Genomic DNA, 19426 nt, shown 5'->3' on the forward strand with positions numbered 1-19426 from the left:
TTGTGACCAGGTATTCTGTGGTCTTTCTATGCAGGAATACAAAATCAAGTTTTTTTTCCTCAATCACCTTATCAGGAGCAATGAACAGGCGAGTGAGGGAAGAGAAAATGCGTTGACAGAAATAGCCTGCCCAAAGCTTGACAAAGGGGAGTGAAACAATCGGAGATGAGCAGTAGTTAAATTAAGCATTATCCCCTTGTCCCCAGACAGGTTGAATTGCAAAGGAATTAAGCAAAATGATTCATTCCATAATCAAGTATCATTGTCAGAAAAATCAATAAATCCAATTTCTTTTTAATAATCATTGTAGAAATCCAAAAGGTGTTCTTTGTAGAAAGACCGAACATAAGGAGTTAATTTCAATCTTGCCTTTATAAAGTTTTACTATAATAGTTTCTCCCTTAGTGCCTGAATAAGGAGGACGCAAGATGCAGAAATTTTACCCAGTCCATTGGGTGTGAGCTCACTTACCCGAATTATTTTTTTTGTTCAGTGAGCAATGGTATGGCCCAATGAGTACCACTCTTGAGCTGGTGCAAAGTGGGGCCCGCGGAAACTAGTTACTTTTTATAAAACATATTTTGCTACTTTTCTGTAGGTTGCCACTTTCCTTCGGATATGTCTGGCCCCCAAGTATTGTGCATCTGTAGGGTCAAGTGTCAGCTTGGCTAAGTGGTGGTCCTCTTGCATTTGAGTGAGAAGATTGGGGGCTCAGGACTTCAGTGTATAATCTGAAAGGAAGCAGTTCTGGTGAGATGTTAAACTGAGGCTCTGAATGTATGCCTGTTCTGGTGGACTTAAAAAGTCCCATGGCTTTATTTGAAGATTTTGATCTGCCAAATACCTAATACTCAACCATCACCAAAAAACACATTAACTGACCATGTTTATTGGCTTCCTTGCTTACCTACATATGACAAAATACGCAGTTGAAAAATGAGCAACCAGCATAAAACTAGACAGTCAAATCTCTCTCTCTGCCATTTGCCGCCATCACCCTGGTAAATGTACACGACGAAAGGCATTGGTGAGACCGCACCTGGAGTACTCTGTTCAGTTTTGAGGAGGGATGCAGTTGCATTAGAGGCAGTTCAGAGGATGTTCACTAGATTCATTCCAGAGAGGGCAGCATGGTAGCACAGTGGTTAGCACAGTTGCTTCACAGCTCCAGGTTCTCAGGTTCGATTCCCAGCTTGGGTCACTGTTTGTGCGGAGTCTGCACGTTCTCCCCGAGTCTGCGTGGGTTGCCTCTGGGTGTTCCGGTTTCCTCCCACAGTCCAAAGATGTGCAGGTTAGGTGGATTGGCCATGCTAAACTGCCCTTAGTGCTAAAATGGTTAGGTGGGGTTACTGGGTTACGGGGATAGTATGGGCTTGGGTAGGGTGCTCTTTCCAAGGGCCGGTGCAAACTCGATGGGCCAAATGGCCTCCTTCTGCACTCTAAATTCTATGATCCTATGAGGGGTTTGTCTGGTGGAGAAAGATTGAGCGGTTTAGGCCTATACTCTCTCGAATTTAGAAGAATGAGAGGAGATCAAATTGAGGTATATAAAATGATAAAAGGAATTGACAAAGTAGACTTAGAGTGCATGCTTCCTCTTATGGGGCAATCTAAAACGAGAGATCGTAGTTTTAGGATAAGGTGAAGTAGATTTAAAACCGAGATGAGGAAAGGGTCATGAATCTGGGGAATTCACTACCTCAGACTGCGGCAGGACATTGAGTAAATTTAAGGAGGAGATAAACAGATTTTTAATGAGTAATGGATTGAAGGGTTATGGGGAACGGGCAACAAAGTGGAATTGAGGCCGAGATGGGATCAGCCATGATTGTATTGAATAGCGGAGCAGGCTCCAGGGGCTGAATTTGGCTACTCCTGCTCCTAATTCTTATGTAATAGCATAAGTTTAAAAAATACATGATTCTCAAGTAATATACTCACTTATTTTCATTTAAAAGTCGGTAGCGGCTGGCATTCTCAATGGCCATTGGGCGCTTCTCCTGCGATCGGGACTGTTGCAGGAATGAATCCAAAAGAATCACTCCACACTCGTATCTGCTCCAAACATCAAACAGTTTATTGTTGATACACCAGCAGGGAGCAAGACTCTGGGTAAAACCAGGTACCTCTCCATTGAACAAAGGAAAATCATCATCATTTATACAATTACAAATAGTTAATTGGCCCATCTCAGCTGGACATGATCCATTCATAATGCTTATAGATTACATACATTGGTTTTTAGAACCAATGAAATTGGTTACTAGGCAGCAGGGAACTGTGTGATCATCTCATGGGCAACTCATGGAGTAAGGGGTTACTCGTGATCTCACAATGTCTTCCAGAGACCCCTTTTTCGATTGTTTTTGGGATTTATGTATATACAGCTCCCTTATCTTAATTTTGTTACAGGCTGGTACCATTGTCAGCATTTCACGAGCATATTGCGGGAGCTGCTGCTTAGGAACATTCTGCTGAATGTGCCTTTTCTGTGTGTGTTTGTAAGACAGCCCTACAAGGAGCATGGTCAAGTTAGTTAGCTAGGTCCCATGATACCCCACTAACATCTCATTGCTAGCAATGATTATACATTGGTCTTTTAAAAATACATGTTGTTTATGTAATATTTATTGCGTGTGCCTCTGCCCTGGGAAATACTTTTTAAAAAATTCATTTGCAGGGTGTATATGTCGCTGGTTAGGCCAGCATTTATTGCCTATCTCTAGTTGCCCTTCAGAAGGTGGTGGTGAGTTGCCTTCTTGAATCGCTGCACTCCTTGAGGAATAGGGAGGGAGTTCCAGGATGTTGCCCCAGTGGCAGTGAAGGAGCAGCGATATATTTCCAACAGGGTGGTGAGTAACCTGGAGAGGAACCTCCAGGTGGTGAGGCTCCCAGGTATCTGCTGCTCTTGTCCTTCCAGATGGTAGTGGGCGTGGGTTTGGAAGGTGCTGTCTAAGGAACCTTGGTGAGTTACTGCAGTGCATCTTGGAGATGGTATACATGGCTGCCACTCATTGTCGGGTTTACATGTTTGAACATAGACATAGAACAGTACAGCACAGAACAGGCCCTTCGGCCCTCAATATTGTGCCGAGCCATGATCACCCTACTCAAACCCACGTATCCACCCTATACCCGTAACCCAACAACCCCCCCTTAACCTTACTTTTATTAGGACACTACGGGCAATTTAGCATGGCCAATCCACCTAACCTGCACATCTTTGGACTGTGGGAGGAAACCGGAGCACCCGGAGGAAACCCACGCACACAGGGGGAGGATGTGCAGACTCCACACAGACAGTGACCCAGCCGGGAATCGAACCTGGGACCCTGGAGCTGTGAAGCATTTATGCTAACCACCATGCTACCCTGCTGCCCCATGTTTGTGGAAGGGGTACCAATCAAGCGGGCTGCTTTGTCCTAGATGGTGCTGAATTCCCAACAATCAACATTCTGGGGGTTACCATTGATCAGGAACTGAACTGGACTAGCCATATTAATACTGTAGTTACCAGGGAAAGTCAGAGGCTAGGAATCTTACACCGAGTAACTCATCTTCTGACCCCTCCCAAAGCCTATCCACCATCTACAAGGCACAAGTCAGGTGTATAATGGAATACACTCCACTTGCCTGGATGGCTGCAGCTCCAAGAAAACTCAAGAAGCTCAACCAATCCAGGACAAAACAGCCCCCTTGAGTGCTCTCCCACAAACATTCAAATCCTTCACCACCGATGAAGAGTGGCAGCCATGTATACCATCTACAGGATGCACTGCATTAACTCATGAGGGTTCCTTAGACAGCACCTTCCAAACCACTACCATCTAGAATGACAAGAACAGAAGATACCTGGGAACCTAACCACCTGGAGGTTTCCTTCCAAATTAATCACCAGCCTGACTTGCAAATATATGACAGTTCCTTCATTGTCGCTGGGGCAACATCCTGCAACTCCCTCCCTAACAGTACAGTGGGTGTACCTTTACCTCAGGGACTGCCGCGGTTCAAGAACGCAACTCAACATCTTCTGAAGGGCAGCTAGAGATGAGCAATAAATGCTGGCCTAACCAGCAATGGCCACATCCCGTAAATGAATTTTTAAAAAAGTACAGTAAGAAGTCTTACAACACCAGGTTAAAGTCCAACAGGTTTGTTTCAAACACGAGCTTTTGGAGCACTGCTCCTTCCTCAGGTGAATGGAGAGTTATGTTCCAGAAATATTTATATAGACAAAGTCAGAGATGCCAGACAATGCTTGGAATGCGAGCATTTGCGGGTAATCAAATCATTACAGATCCAGAGATAGGGGGTAACCCCAGGTTAAAGAGGTGTGAATTATCTCAAGCCAGGACAGTTGGTAGGATTTTGTAAGTCCAGGCCAGATGGTGGGGGGTGAATGTAATGCGACATGAATCCAAGATCCCGGTTGAGGCCGCACTCATGCGTGCGGAACTTAGCTAGAAGTTTTTGCTCGGCAATTCTGCGTTGTCACGTGTCCTCAAGACCGCCTTGGAGAACGTTTACCCGGAGATCAGAGGCTGAATGCCATTGACTGCTGAAGTGTTCCCCGACTGGAAGGGAACATTCCTGCCTTGTGATTGTCGCACGATGCCCGTTCATTCGTTGTTGCAGTGTCTGCATGGTCTCGCCAATGTACCACGCTTTGGGACATCCTTCCCTGCAGCAAAAACTTCTAGCTAAGTTCTGCACGCAGGAGTGCGGCCTCAACCGGGATCTTGGATTCATGTCGCATTACATTCACCCCCCCACCATCTGGCCTGGACTTGCAAAATCCTACCAACTGTCCTGGCTTGAGATAATTCACACCTCTTTAACCTGGGATTACCCCTATCTCTGGTTCTGTAATGATTTGATTACCCGCAAATGCTCGCATTCCAAGCATTGTCTGGCATCTCTGACTTTGTCTATATAAATGTTTCTGGAACATAACTCTCCATTCACCTGAGGTAGGAGCAGTGCTCCGAAAGCTCGTGTTTGAAACAAACCTGTTGGACTTTAACCTGGTGTTGTAAGACTTCTTACTGTGCTCACCCCAGTCCAACGCTGACATCTCCACATCTTAAAAAAAGTAAGGAGAATAAAAATGGAACTTCTTAAAAGAATAAATCTAATTGGACTGGAAAAATAAATATCAAAGATCAGCAAATTTAGACTAAACTACCCTGACCCTAAGTGGGTCAACAAACCAATTAAAAAGAAATACGGAAAAAAATGACCTTTACAAATTCTGCAAAGGGATGTTTAAGCAAAAGGGCAAAGAGAGACCTGCATAGCTGCATGAGGGAAAACAGAGCAATTAAAAAAAAACTTCAGCCCTACAATAGCACGGAGACTGCAAGAGAAGGGGAAAGAATATTAAAATATGCAAATAGCCTTGAAACTGACAATGAGGACCAGATAGTAAATATCCTGAATGATTGATTACTCCCTCTGAGTATTCACAAGGGAAGATATGAACAATGTGCCTAAACAATAGTACAAAGCCAATATTTAGGACATGAAAAAAATGAATTGGAGACACTGAGCCAGCTGAAGATCAATAAATTCATAGGGAAAAATTGTATTTGTCCAACTGTGTTAAGAGCGATATGAAAGGAAACATTCAAGACCCTAATAATCACAACTCACAACTTCTGGGTTCCCGGGCGTCACATTTAGGGATTACCCCTATGATGCGCAAGGAATCCCTCAAGGAAGTGCCCATGTAAGGGTCTACCCGGCAATTGCCCAGAAGTGCTAACTCCCTCTGGAAGATCGCGCTGGGCTTGAAACCATATGACAGAAGCAATTTAAATCGTTAACTTCGGATGGTTTGGCCAGTTTTACCCTGATAGAGTTAGAAGAGAAAAAAACATTCTAACTCCAGAACAAACCTTTAAAAATGCAGAACCAGCCACGCAAAATCACAATCCCCCTACTTCCGGACTGACCTCCCTCCCTCCTTCCCAGATTGTCGCCCTTTCCTCCTTGCCTCCCGGACTGATGCCCCTCTCTCCCTCACTTCAGGACTGATATCCTTCCCTCCCTCCCAAACTGACACCCCAGTGCCGATCAGACCCGACCCACTGCTGTAGAAATGGGGAGTGACTCACCTCTCTGCAACCGTCACTCCACGATGATGCTGCTGGGGCAAGACAGGGATTTTGGATTCTCGGCATTGGTAAATCTGGAGAGAGTGGCAGTCTGACGGAGATTATCCCTCTGCAGGCTATATGAGCCAATGAATGATCAGTAGACACTGGGGAAACTCCCAATAGATTGGAAACAGATCAGTGTGATACCTCTGTTCAAAACAAAGTTAACGGGGGGTGGGAGACTTACAGTGACGTCATGTAAGAGCAAGTCGCACGAAAAGTGGCTCCTGGCTGGGCCCTTGTTTTTGATCCCTTTCACCTGACTTCTGGGGGGGGGGGTTGATGACCAAACGCTTGTTGGGAGTTTAGGAACTCTTCCTCGACGGAGTCATGTCAAAAACACCTACTAAAAAGCTTGTCTCGAAGAAAGCTCAGGATGGTAGCCCATTGAAAGAAGGTGAAGGAGGGAAAATGGCTGTCACTCTCATTACGTTAGACACGTGGCGGTAGTGATGGCGCAGGATCTGGAGACGTTTGGCAAGCAAATGGATCGTCTGTTTGGGTGGCAGGGCAAGGAGCTAAAGGAATCCTTTAAAGCCACTGTCAAGGAAGCTTTGGGCCCGATTCAGGAGCAGTTGGTGAAGGCCTAGAACGTGGTTAAAACGCAGGATGTGACATTGAAGGGGGTGGAGGGAGGCCCTGTTGTAATATGAGGATCGGCTTGACTCATTGGAGGTTGAGTTGCTGATCGTGGCGAATAACAACAAAGGCCTAAGACTGAAGCTGGACGTTCTGGAAAACAGGTCATGACAGTTAAACCTCAGGTTGGTGGGGCTGCTGGATGGTTTGGAGGGCGCAAAGCTGATCCAGTACTTTTCAGAGATGTTTTCTCGGTTGTTGGGAGGGGATGAGGTATTCTCCCCTCCGGAATTGGACAGAGATCACCGAGCGATTAGGCAAAAGCCAAGGCTGAATGAGCCACCGCGGGAGGTGATTATCCACTTTCAGAATTTCCATCAGAGGGAGAGGGCCTTGGAGTGGGCAAAGAGGATTTGGAATATTGACTGGTACGGGCACATGGTGTGGCTCTATCAGGACATTGAGACTGAACTGGCAAGGAGGTGTGTGGCCTTCAACAAGATGAAGGCTGTTTTCTGCAGCAAGGGCGTGCGATTTGGGGTGATGTATCCGGCGAGGTTGCAGGTTACCATGGACTTGAAAGATCACTTTTTCGATATGTCAGAAGTCTTTTTTTTAATTAAGGGGCAATTTAATGTGACCAATCCACCTACACTGCTCATCTTTGGGTTTTGGGGGTGAAACCCACACAAACACGAGGAAAATGTGCAAACTCCGCACAAGACAGTGACCCATGGCCAGGATCGAACCTGGGACCTCAGCGCCGCAATGCGAACCATTGCACCACCGTGCTGCCCTATACCAGAGGCCTTTACAAGAGAGAATAAGTTGGTTGGGACTACTGTTAGGAGGACTGTTTGAGACTGTGTATGAAGTGGGGATGTTTTTGTCTTGTACATACGTTTCTGTGCTTTTGGATGTTATGTGTTTTTGGCTTTGCTTGGTTGGGGGGGGGGGGGCTTTGATAAAAATCTGGGGATTGTTCTGTTTGTTCCGAGGAGGGAAGAGGTTTGTTAATGATGGTGGAGTTTGGGTATGTTGGTGGGGAGAATGGGCCAGAAGGGATGTTAGTTTTGAGGGGCTGTTGGATAAGAGCCCTGTCTGCGGGCTACTTTGCTAGCAATGAGGAGAGGTGGGAGGGTTAGCGAACGGGAATGGAGTGGAGGAAGAGACTGTTTGGGTGGGTTGCAGTGGGCCTGGCTGGTTCTTCATGTGGATTGGAATGATGTGGCAGAGGCAGTCTGCGGGCCTGGTTGGGGGGGGGGGGGGGGGGGGGGGGTGCTAACAGTATCCAGGGTTAGTATTTTGTTGTTCCATCTTAGGGGTAGGGCTGGTGGCAATCTTAGGTGGGCCTGGGATCCGGGAATTTGCATAGGAACATTAATAGAATTTACAGTGCAGAAGGAGGCCACCAGGCCCATCGAGTCTGCACCGGCTCTTGGAAAGAGCACCCTGCCCAAGCCCACACATCCACCCCATCCCCACAACCCAGTACCCCACCCAACACGAATGGCAATTTAGCAGCAGTGGATCCAGAGCCGGAGATAATTGTGTCTTTGGATGCAGAAAATACCTTTGACAATGTTGAATGGAGATACTTATTTATGGTTCTGGAAGAGTTTGGATATGGTCCTGGGTTTGTGTCAAAGAATCATGAATCCCTACAGTGCAGAAGGAGGCCATTTGGCCCATTTAGTCTGATCCAACCCTCCAAAAGAGCACTCCACACTATCCCCGTAGTTCTACCTTTTCTTTGGACACTAGGGGTAATTTAGTATCGCCAATCCACCTAACCTGACCATCTTTGGAATGTGGGAGGAAACCGGAACACTCAAAGGAAACCCACGCACACACGGGGCGAGAGTACAAACTCCACACAGTCACCCAAGGTCGGAATTAAACCCGGGTCTCTGGCACTGCGAGGCAGCAGTGCTAACCACTGTGCCACCATGCTGCCGGGGAGGGGGAATTTACCAGTTTGGCATGTAGGGTGAGGGCGTATTTGCAGAGATGGGACAGCCTTCCATCTTCTCTGGCAGCGTGCAAGCAATTTAAGGTGAATATATTGCCAATATTGGTGTTTTGGTTCCAGTACCTTCTGGTTTTCATGCCGAAATACCTTTTCCGGGCCTGGAGCGCCTTAAAACGGGGTTTATATGGGCGGGATGAGCTCTTTTGATTCGCAGGGGGAGCCTTATAGAGGGAGAGATTGGCGGAGGGAAGGGTTGGCGACGGCCTCTCTGCTGTTCGCTCCAGTGATGTATTTCTCAAACCAGGTGGTTACCTCCACATTAGAGATATGGCAGCAATTCCACCAACATTTTAAACTGAGGGGAGGATGCCAAGGTGGTCCTCTACCTTAGAGATCATGGGCTGGATTCTCCGACCCTCTGCCGGGTGGGAGAATCGCAGGGTCGGCGTGAATCCCACCCCACCGTCCTCCCAATTCATCTGCCCCCAGAAACCGGCCCGGCGTGAGTCGCGCCACCCGCCTCGGAGAACGGCTCAACTCGGTGGGCGCCGGGGCTGCCCGAAATCTCTGGCCCGCGATGGGCCGAAGTCCCACCCGTTCTTTGCCAGTCCCGCCGGCGTAAATTAGAGTAGGTCGCTTACTGGCGGGACCTGGCGGCGCGGACGGGCTCTGGGGTTCTTGGGAGGGCGCAGGGGGATCTGGCCCAGGGAGGTGCCCCACAGTGGCCTGGCCCACGATCGGGGCCCACCGATCCGTGGACGGGCCCTTTGCCGTGGGGGCACTCTATTGTTCCGCACCGGAGGTTGTGGTCCTCCGCCATTCCCGGTGCCGAAGCGAACCTCTCTGCGCATGCATGGGGATGATGCCAGCATGCGCTGGTGCTCCTGCGCCTGCGGCAACTCACGCCGGCCGGCGGAGGCCCTTCGGCGCCGGTTGACGTGGCGCCAACCACTCCGGGGCGGGCCTAGCCGGAGGATTCGGCGCCTTTGAGGCGGCCCGACGCCGGAGTGGTTCATAGAACATAGAACATAGAACGATACAGCGCAGTACAGGCCCTTCGGCCCTCGATGTTGCACCGACATGGAAAAAAAACTAAAGGCCATCTAACCTACACTATGCCCTTATCATCCATATGCTTATCCAATAAATTTTTTAATGCCCTCAATGTTGGCGAGTTCACTACTGTTGCAGGTAGGGCATTCCACGGCCTCACCACTCTTTACGTAAAAAACCCACCTCTGACCTCTGTCCTATATCTATTACCCCTCAATTTAAGGCTATGTCCCCTCGTGCTAGCCACCTCCATCCGCGGGAGAAGGCTCTCGCTGTCCACCCTATCTAACCCTCTGATCATTTTGTATGCCTCTATTAAGTCACCTCTTAACCTTCTTCTCTCTAACGAAAACAACCTCAAGTCCATCAGCCTTTCCTCATAAGATTTTCCCTCCATACCAGGCAACATCCTGGTAAATCTCCTCTGCACCCGTTCCAAAGCTTCCACGTCCTTCCTATAATGAGGCGACCAGAACTGTACGCAGTACTCCAAATGCGGCCGTACTAGAGTTTTGTACAACTGCAACATGACCTCATGGCTCCGGAACTCAATCCCTCTACCAATAAAGGCCAACACACCATAGGCCTTCTTCACAACCCTATCAACCTGGGTGGCAACTTTCAGGGATCTATGTACATGGACACCGAGATCCCTCTGCTCATCCACACTACCAAGAATTTTACCATTAGCCAAATATTCCGCATTCCTGTTATTCTTTCCAAAGTGAATCACCTCACACTTCTCCACATTAAACTCCATTTGCCACCTCTCAGCCCAGGTCTGCAGCTTATCTATGTCCCTCTGTAACCTGCAACATCCTTCCGCACTGTCTACAACTCCACCGACTTTAGTGTCGTCTGCAAATTTACTCACCCATCCTTCTGCCCCCTCCTCTAGGTCATTTATAAAAATGACAAACAGCAACGGCCCCAGAACAGATCCTTGTGGTACGCCACTCGTAACTGAACTCCATTCTGAACATTTCCCATCAACTACCACTCTCTGTCTTCTTTCAACTAGCCAATTTCTGATCCACATCTCTAAATCACCCTCAATCCCCAGCCTCCGTATTTTCTGCAATAGCCGAACGTGGGGAACCTTATCAAACGCTTTACTGAAATCCATATACACCACATCAACTGCTCTACCCTCGTCTACCTGTTCAGTCACCTTCTCAAAGAACTCGATAAGGTTTGTGAGGCATGACCTACCCTTCACAAAACCATGCTGACTATCCCTAATCATATTATTCCTATCTGGTTCACGCCACTCAGTCCCGCCGGGACTCCCCGCCCCGCCAGGTAGGGGTGAATCCCGCCCCATTTGTCCCAACCAGGGAAATCTGATGCTACGTTCAGGGAGTAGGAAGGTAAGGAGCTGGAGAGGGCAAACAACCATTTGGAGAGTCAGTTTGCTGACTGGGCGGAGCTGCGGGAGAAAGCAAGCCTTGGTGGGGTGGATATGTTTAGGTACTTTCAGGTGTGTGACTGGGTCCGGTGAACTTTCTTGTTGTTCCTGGGGGTGTTGCCATCCACCTTGCTGGAACGGATTCTCTCCTGTGCGGGGTTGGAGGAGGGTGGTATGTCTGGGTTATATGGTCGGATCATGGAGGAAGAGCAGGTTTCGGTGGAGGAAGTGAAGGCTAGGTGGGAGGAGGAGCTGGGTTCCATTTTGGAGGAGAGGGTGTGGAGTGAATCCTGTGCCAGGCTGCTTGTTACAGCTCAAGGTGGTATTCAGGGCACATTTCACCACAGCCAGACAGACCGGTTTTTTGAAGGGGTTGAAGATAGATAGTTTTTTGAAGAATAAAGGGATTAAGGGTAATGGTGTTCGGGCCGGAAAGTGGAGCTGAGTCCACAAAAGATCAGCCATGATCTAATTGAATGGCGGAGCAGGCTCGAGGGGCCAGATGGCCTACTCCTGCTCCTAGTTCTTATGTTCTTATAGGTGAGCGTTGTTCGAGAAGGCCAGCGAACCATGAACACATGTTCTAGTCCTGCCCCAAATTGGGTTTCTGGGGGTCTATTTTCAGCACTATGTTGGCAATTTTAAATGTGGATTTGGAACTCTGCCCATTAGCGATATTAAAGGTGTCAGACCAGCTAATCTCCAAGGCCCCCGAAATGATCCCAGATCGCTCCCCCGACCCCCACAAAGCTGGAACGCACTATGGGAGGATCGCAGCAGCCGCGCACCCCCGCCAACACTCACACCCGGCCTGATCACTCGCATGCAAAAAATGCTAGCTTGGCACCTCGGCCGTGCCAAACTGACACCTTGGCGTTGCCCCTGTGAGCTGATAGTGCCACCTGGGCACCTTGACAGCGACAGGCTGGCACCCAGGTGACTGCAGGGTGCCAAGCTGGCACAGCCAGGGTGCCCAGGTGGCACAAGCTGTGCCAGGGCACTACCCTGCCCAAAGGGCATGCAGCAGGGGGCCTCCAATCCCCTGGGAGACCCCCACGAGTGCCATTTTGTCTGGGCCGCATTTGTGGGGACCAGTGCTGAACGGCGCTTGCCAGAGGTCTCTGAGCGAAGGGGATGAATCCCAAAGCCTCAGGTACCTCGGGAATCTGTACATTAGAGTAAAGCTTACTGCCAAAAAAAGATCCCGCCCACAATGGCCGGGTTCACATCACGAGTCGAGAGATTGCATTGAGTCCTGTGAGGCATGGCGAGCCGGGTAGATCCCAGGACTGGGGTCTCCCGGCTTTCAATGGCGCACATGGTTGCTGGATCGCGCCCGTCATATATATAAATTTCCAAAATGCATTTGAAGAATGTTTCACATAAAAGGCTACTAGATGATTCAAAGCTGTAATGATTGGGTATATTGATAAAACAGTGGCTGAAAGGTAGAAAACAACTGGTTAGTGGGGCGAATGGAGTCCCCCAAAGTCAGATATTCAAAATAACTCAATGATTTGGATTCAGAAACTCAATGTACATTGGTTAAAACTGCAAATAATACCAAACATGGAGAGGCAATGGAATGGAAGGAAGTAAAATGGCAAAGAATGGGCAATTAAATTTAATGTAAATAAATATTGCACATGTGAAATAAAATGACTGACTCACCTATTCCCATGAATAACATTGAAATAAACCAAAAATGAAGCTGAGAGAGACCCAGAAGCCTTAGCAATCACACCATCCACATGTGGAGCAGTGATTAATAAAGCCAATCAAATACTGAACTCTCAAGCCAGATCAATAGGTTTCAAGTCAGAGGAAGTGATCAATTTACAGTGCTCTAGTTAGACCATTGGATCAGGCACTGCGGTTTCCAAAGGAGCAATTCAAGCAGAGAAGTATCATTTTCCTAGAGTTGGGGATCTGAGGAATGACTGGAGCATTTCAGCTGGAAAGGAGGCATCAGAGAGATGACAATATAAGTGTATTTAAGATAGTTGTCATCATTGTTGTCAGTCCCTTGAAATAAGAATGACTTATGGCTTATGACTTATGTAATGATATAAAGGCTTCATGATTGTGTATCCTCGGGTGACTCAGCAGCCAATGCTGAGCCACAGATCTTTGGGAAGAGAGGGCCAGAGTTGCCCTGAGGGTTGAGGGGATTGGGGGTGGGTGTTCGAAACCAGTGTTATGTTCTGCTCTCCTGCTTTTGTTACTTCTCCACACAGACTGTGTTGCAGTTTATTGGATGAGGTACCGCCACATAGTGCAGTTAACAGCAAGTTCCTCCCACACACCAGTGCCAATTTGCTTCCTTTTCAGCAAGGGCTTCAGAGTATCCTTATGACTTGTACTTTGCCCTCCTTGAGATAGAGTTTATTTGCCTGTCTTCCCATTTGACTTTGAGTATCATGCAGAGACACCGTTGGTGGAAATTCTCCATTGCCCAGAGATGTCTTTGTTCGATGGCCCAAGTCCTCATTGGTGACCTAGCATTTCTGCAACTTCCCACATAGCAAGCGACCTTCAGGCCACTGTTAAACTCTTCAACTCTGCATAACAAAATGGTTGGTCTCTCACTCAACAGCAGGACCAAAATCCTCCAGATCTACCCCAGACAAGCACCTACATTTGTAGTTATTGTTATTGATAGGCAGAGATAAGAAGTTATTGAATACTCTCCACATCTCATCAGCTATTTTTCTCAAAAGGTCACCATTGAAGGGAAATCCAGACCATATCAGCTTTGGTAGTGCATCCTATTAAAAATTGCTCAACTGAATCTTCAACAATAAAGATCCCCATAAGAGGACAAAAGCTTTGGTCTGTATAAAAGAGTAAATCCTATGGAAAAGGTTAATCTGGAATACCACTTAAGAATACATACTGGTAGTAGGACAAAGGGATGGGCTCAAACTAATAAATGCTAGCTTTAGGGGCTGAAATTTTGAGATTTTTTCTCACAACAGAGAATAATCAACTCTTGCAACGGCTTTTGGGTAGTGCGGTGGAGGTAAAAACCTTTGAATCATTTGAGTTACTTGGTCATCTTAATTGTAAGGACCTTACAATTGGTCCGAAATGTGAAAAATGTAATGAATTAATTTATATATCCAGCACAACTATGTATTTAATTTTCAGTGTGGTTGTTCCCGGAATGAATTGCTTTTTAACATTGGCACTGCATCGTGGTGACATGATGAAATTTTTCTATTTGCACACTACAGATTTGACAGTTTGAGAGGAATAGAGCAGTTATCGAATGAACGAAGGTTGGAATATCAGATTAATTAATTGGTAGCCAGGAGAGAACAACTTATTTGATTGTCAATAGGGAAGCTTATGAAATTCTGCCGGATAGGGAAGCTTATGAAATTCTTTACTGGAGTCAGAATGTTATGGCAGGAACATGAAAGCAGAATTTTCTTTCTACTATGTTTATCACTATGTAAAAAGGGAAGGCAGGAGGGTGGCTTAAGGAAGCGGTAAACAGGGAACCAAAAAGGAGTAGGGACTGGAAGCGAGAAGAACTAATGAAGAGGAAATAAGCAGGAGAAATGGCTGGAAGATTGGGAGCAGCTTGGAGGGCAAAACTGAGACGAGGGGGCAAATCAGAATGGCTGTTAGTGTGTTGGATGTGTGGGAAAGCAGATGGAGGGGGAGAAATGTGTTTGCTGGTGTAACTGAAGAAAACAGACTTGCCTCAATGCAAGTCTACCAGAAGCAGTGCTATATGAACAAATTTCCCCCTGAGTTTTTTTTAATAAAGCAAAACACTGTGGATGCTGGAGATCTGAAATCACGAGGTGATGGGGATTCTCCAATAATGGGGCTATGTCCCCCACGCCCGCGAAAAAATATGCGCAAATCACTCTGGACTTACCTGGAGAAAATCCAGGGTGATTCTCTGATTTGCAGAGGGCTAGCAGGGCCCCGTAGTAGTCCTCGCAACTCCGGCTGCCAATACGGGGCCCTGCATGTGTCCGCAGCCGCCACGGCGAGTTGCCGCCGGGTGGAACCATGAGAGAAGCACGCCAGTGGGAACTCGGCCAGCTGCACTCGGAGAATCGCCGCGAGGGCCTCTTTCAATGGCCCCCGACTGGTGCCGCGTCGACCGCGTGCACTCGATTGGCGGTAATTCTGCGGGGACCGGAGAATCACAGGTGTGGCGGCGGACCCGGTCTCGGGTTTGAAGCCCAATCTCCGACCCCGCGCCGATCGTGATTTCACCGCGGAGGCTCAGAGAATCCCACCCCATGTTTCATAGGGCAGATTTTAGTCTTTGTGAAAGAGTTATGGCTCACTATTTGTGATATTGTGCAATTGTTTGCAGGGCAAAGGTTCTTTGTGGCACTTTTCATTGAGGGTTGTTGCTTTAATTTGGTTCTTTGACCTCTTCTTTGACTGAATCAGAAATATATCTGCTGCTGATTCCTTGGTAAGGGATTATGTTCAGCTCTGCCATCATTGCCATCCATGGCGGTCAGAGTTCCGCTCTGTAGGTTATGAATGAACAAAGTAGTATAGAGCCATTGGTTGTATAGAATAGCAAACAAGAGAGATATTTAGTAAGCCATGCTGCACTCATAACTACATAACTACATCTGGTTAGGTCAAAAACTGGATCTTTGGGCTACAGTCATTGGGACATTTTGAATAAAAGCTAGGGAGGAAGTAAACCAATAAGGTGGGGTTGGGTGAGAATTGGGAATCTGCCAGGAAAGGGTGGCACATACTCATAAGGGAAATTGTCTGTGTAAAAATGGATCCCTTGACATAAAGAGGAAAAATAATGTATGTGAAAGTATTTTTGTGCACACCTCTCAGCCATAATGTTAAGTTGCTTATCATAAATCCAGCCCCACATCCTATGCATTAACTTTCAGACTAATACATTTGTACTGAAGCTCATTATCTAAACTTTTATCTTAAGATGCTGGTTGTATTTACGTAATCATTTTTTCCCGATTATGATATGACTTCTGTATCACCAAAAGTGTGTTTTGGTGTTTCACTGCACCAGTGTGTTTCTTTGCAAGTATTAGTATTATTTTTCATTTAAGGCTGTGCAAATTCTTCATAATTAACATTCGAAGACTTGCAATCTATTTGATTTATTTATCCTCATTTTTTTTACCAGGTCTCTCAGTAAGGAGTGTGTGTTGGCAAGGAGATCATATTTTGGTTGGCACACAAGACAGTGAAATCTTTGAAATCGTGGTACATGAACGCAACAAGCCTTTCCTAATTATGCAAGGTCACTGTGAAGGGGAGCTCTGGGCCTTAGCAGCTCATCCAACAAAGCCTTTAGCAGTAACTGGGAGTGATGATCGATCTGTTAGGTTTGTATAATTAATTATGATGATTACCCTATGAGTAGATAATATGGTGGTTCAAATCATGCTTTTGTACTTCCTTTCAAGTGCAAGCTATTTATTTGAACAGATTTTCAAACATACCCCATTCACCCCACAATCGAGTACAGTAAGGACTAACAGGACAGGCATATTCTAATTCACAGTTTTTACTGATTATTGTCCTGGAAAGGTTTTATCTAATGCAGATAATACAGTTTATTTGTGCTTTATTCAGATCCCTGGAACTGGATTCTCCAAAAATGGGGCTGTGTCCCCACGCTGGAGTCAGAACGCTAGACTTTCCTTAAAAACATTTACAGCGATTCTCCTACCTGCAGGGGTTTGCAGGGCCCTGGAGTGCTTCTCGCAGCTTAAACTGCGGATAGAGGCCCCTGCACATCCAGTTGCGAGTCCACGCATACGCATAGCGGTGGCCTGCAGAAGCCGAGCCGAACGCGATGGCGGACTCAGCCGGCGGACCTGGACCAACAAAGAAGGTCCCAACAATCTGTCCCGTGCCGCTTGATCTAACCTGTCCGATCTCCGCCCTGGCCACCCATAAGGCCCCACCGGTACTTGATTTCCCCCTGCCCGCAACCAGGGCAGTCCGCAGCCGGCGCACATAGGTCCCAACCGGCCAGATGTGGTGAGAACCATGCCGTCGGGAATTTGGCCGGTTGGGACTGGAGCATCGCTGGGATGGCCTCTGGCAATGACCCATCAGCTGCGCCGCGTAAAACGGGAGTGGGAGCGGCGCCAAGCCCGATTCGGTTGTAAAAGTGTATTCTCCGCCCCGATGCCAAACACGATTTTGGTGCGGCGCTGCAGAGAATCCAGGGCAGCATGTTTAAACTGTGCAGAACATCAATCAATGTTATATTGTCAATAGCGTAAAATCAAATTTAAGACCAAACAAGTCAGTTCACCAGTCACACTTGAATATTGTGTGCAGTACTGGTCATCAAGACACAAGAAACACATTAAGTTAGTCGAAGAAATGTAGAAAAGGTTGATCTCCAGTGTCTGGGAAGGAGATGTCTGAGAAGTGCTCTTGTAGAGATACTTAAGATAGTTCTAGGGATGGAGCGACTTCCACTCTTCAGAAATGTTGTTACCCATATCCCACAGTTCTGGGGCGGGATTCTCCGACCCCTCCGCCGGGCCATGGAATCCCCGGGGGGCAGCGCAAATCCTGCCCCGTGTTGGCTGCTGTATTCTCGGGTGGGGGAGAGATTTACGTCACTCCGTTCGGGGGCCGTTGGCAGTGCCTCCCCGGCAATTCTCCGGACCCCGATGGGCCGAGCGGCCGTCTGTTTTTGTCCAATCCCGTCGGCGTGGGTTACACATGGTCCCGCACAGCGGGACCTGGCAGGTACGTCGGCGGGGGCAGTCCTCGAGGGGGGGGTGGAGGGATCCGACCCGGGAGGGGGGCTTCCACGGTGGCCTGACCCACAAACGGGGCCCACCGATCTGCAGGCGGGCCTGTTCCGTGGGGGCACTTCTTCCTCCGTGCCCGACCCTATAGGGCTCCGCCATGGCCTGCGTAGAGAAGAGAACCCCCCACGCATGTGGCAAAGTACGCCGGCCGGTCTGCGCATGCGCGGAACCCACCGGCTGGAGCGGCGCCAACCCGCTCCGGTGTCCACCTAGGCCCCGAAACAGGTGAGAATTCCTTACCTTGGGGGCCCATTGACGCTGGAGTCGTTGGGGAGCTGGTTTTCCCGCTGGCGTTAGTCCTCGGAAGGGAGAATCCCGCCGCTGTTCTCCCATCCTGTGCATCCAACCTAAACTAGCTCCTAGTTCCATAGTTTCCAATTTAAATCCCTTCATAGCTTTACTTACCATCGAACCGCAGAATTTATAGTGCAGAAGGAGGCCATTCGGCCAATCGCGTCTGCACCGGCCCATGGAAAGAGCTTCCTACCTAAGCCCACACCTCCACCCTATCCTCGTAACCCAGCAACCCCACCTAGCTTTTTGGACACTATGGGGCAATTTAGTGTGACCAATCCACCTAACCTGCACATATTTGGACTGTGGGAGGAAATTCACGCAGACACAGGGAGAACATGAAGACTCTGCACAGACAGTGACCCAAGCCTGGAATTCGAAGCAGGGTCCCTGCCGCTGTTAAGCAATAGTCCTAACTACTGTGCTACTATGCTGCCGTTCTCACACTCCCGTTAGGCTTCTCCAGCCATACAATCCTCTGAAAGTTCTACATTCCTTCAATTATGCCCTATTTGTGAATCTCCTACTCTCTTCACCTCAGCATTGGTTGCCATACCTTCAGCTGTTGAGGTCTTGCTCTCTGGAATTTCCTTCCTGAACCGTTGTTTCTTAAATAGCCAACTCTTTGATAAATCTTTTAGTCAACCATCTTGATACGCCCTCTTTTTGCTCAGTGTCAATTTTTATCTAGTTATACAGCTGTGAAACATCTGGATATTTTTGTCATTAAAGGTACAGCATAGATATATGTTGTTGAAAATAAATCCAGAACATTACCTTAAATTCTGTGAGTAGGACAACGGGCTATGGCTTTAAACTAGTAAAATTTGGGACTGATGTTAGGAAATTCTTCTCAACACAAAAGATTGAACCACACATGGATTCCGACTTCCAGAAAGAGTAATAAAGGTGAAAGACCTGATTTGGTTTCAGAAACAAGAACTTTAATTTGGAAAAAATACAGCTTTCTCGCATTCTTCATCCTGAACCCCTCTGCCTCTCTGCTTTTGTGGGAGTAATTTCAGCACAGGAACGATAAATGCTGTTGCCAGTGATGCCCAAATCCTGAGAATTAATATGTTTATAATATATATTGTTACAAATAGTTAAAGCTGTCTTTTGAAGGTCATTTAAAAATTTCGAGCACACTTTCAGAAGA

The 19426-nt window shown here is 47.6% G+C and overlaps 1 protein-coding gene across 8 annotated transcripts in view; it reads left to right on the forward strand.

Annotated features, from left to right (window-relative positions):
* LOC119952316 (echinoderm microtubule-associated protein-like 5) overlaps window positions 1-19426 on the forward strand; it is a 298867-nt gene that overhangs the window by 110455 nt on the left and 168986 nt on the right. For all 8 annotated transcript variants that reach the window (XM_038775979.1, XM_038775973.1, XM_038776000.1 and 5 more), the window contains one exon: window positions 16320-16521. In XM_038775979.1, coding sequence (XP_038631907.1) covers window positions 16320-16521 — 202 coding nt within the window. The remainder of the gene's footprint in view (window positions 1-16319; window positions 16522-19426) is intronic.

The sequence above is a fragment of the Scyliorhinus canicula genome, chromosome 2 (assembly GCF_902713615.1).
Source record: "Scyliorhinus canicula chromosome 2, sScyCan1.1, whole genome shotgun sequence".
NCBI lineage: Eukaryota > Metazoa > Chordata > Chondrichthyes > Carcharhiniformes > Scyliorhinidae > Scyliorhinus > Scyliorhinus canicula.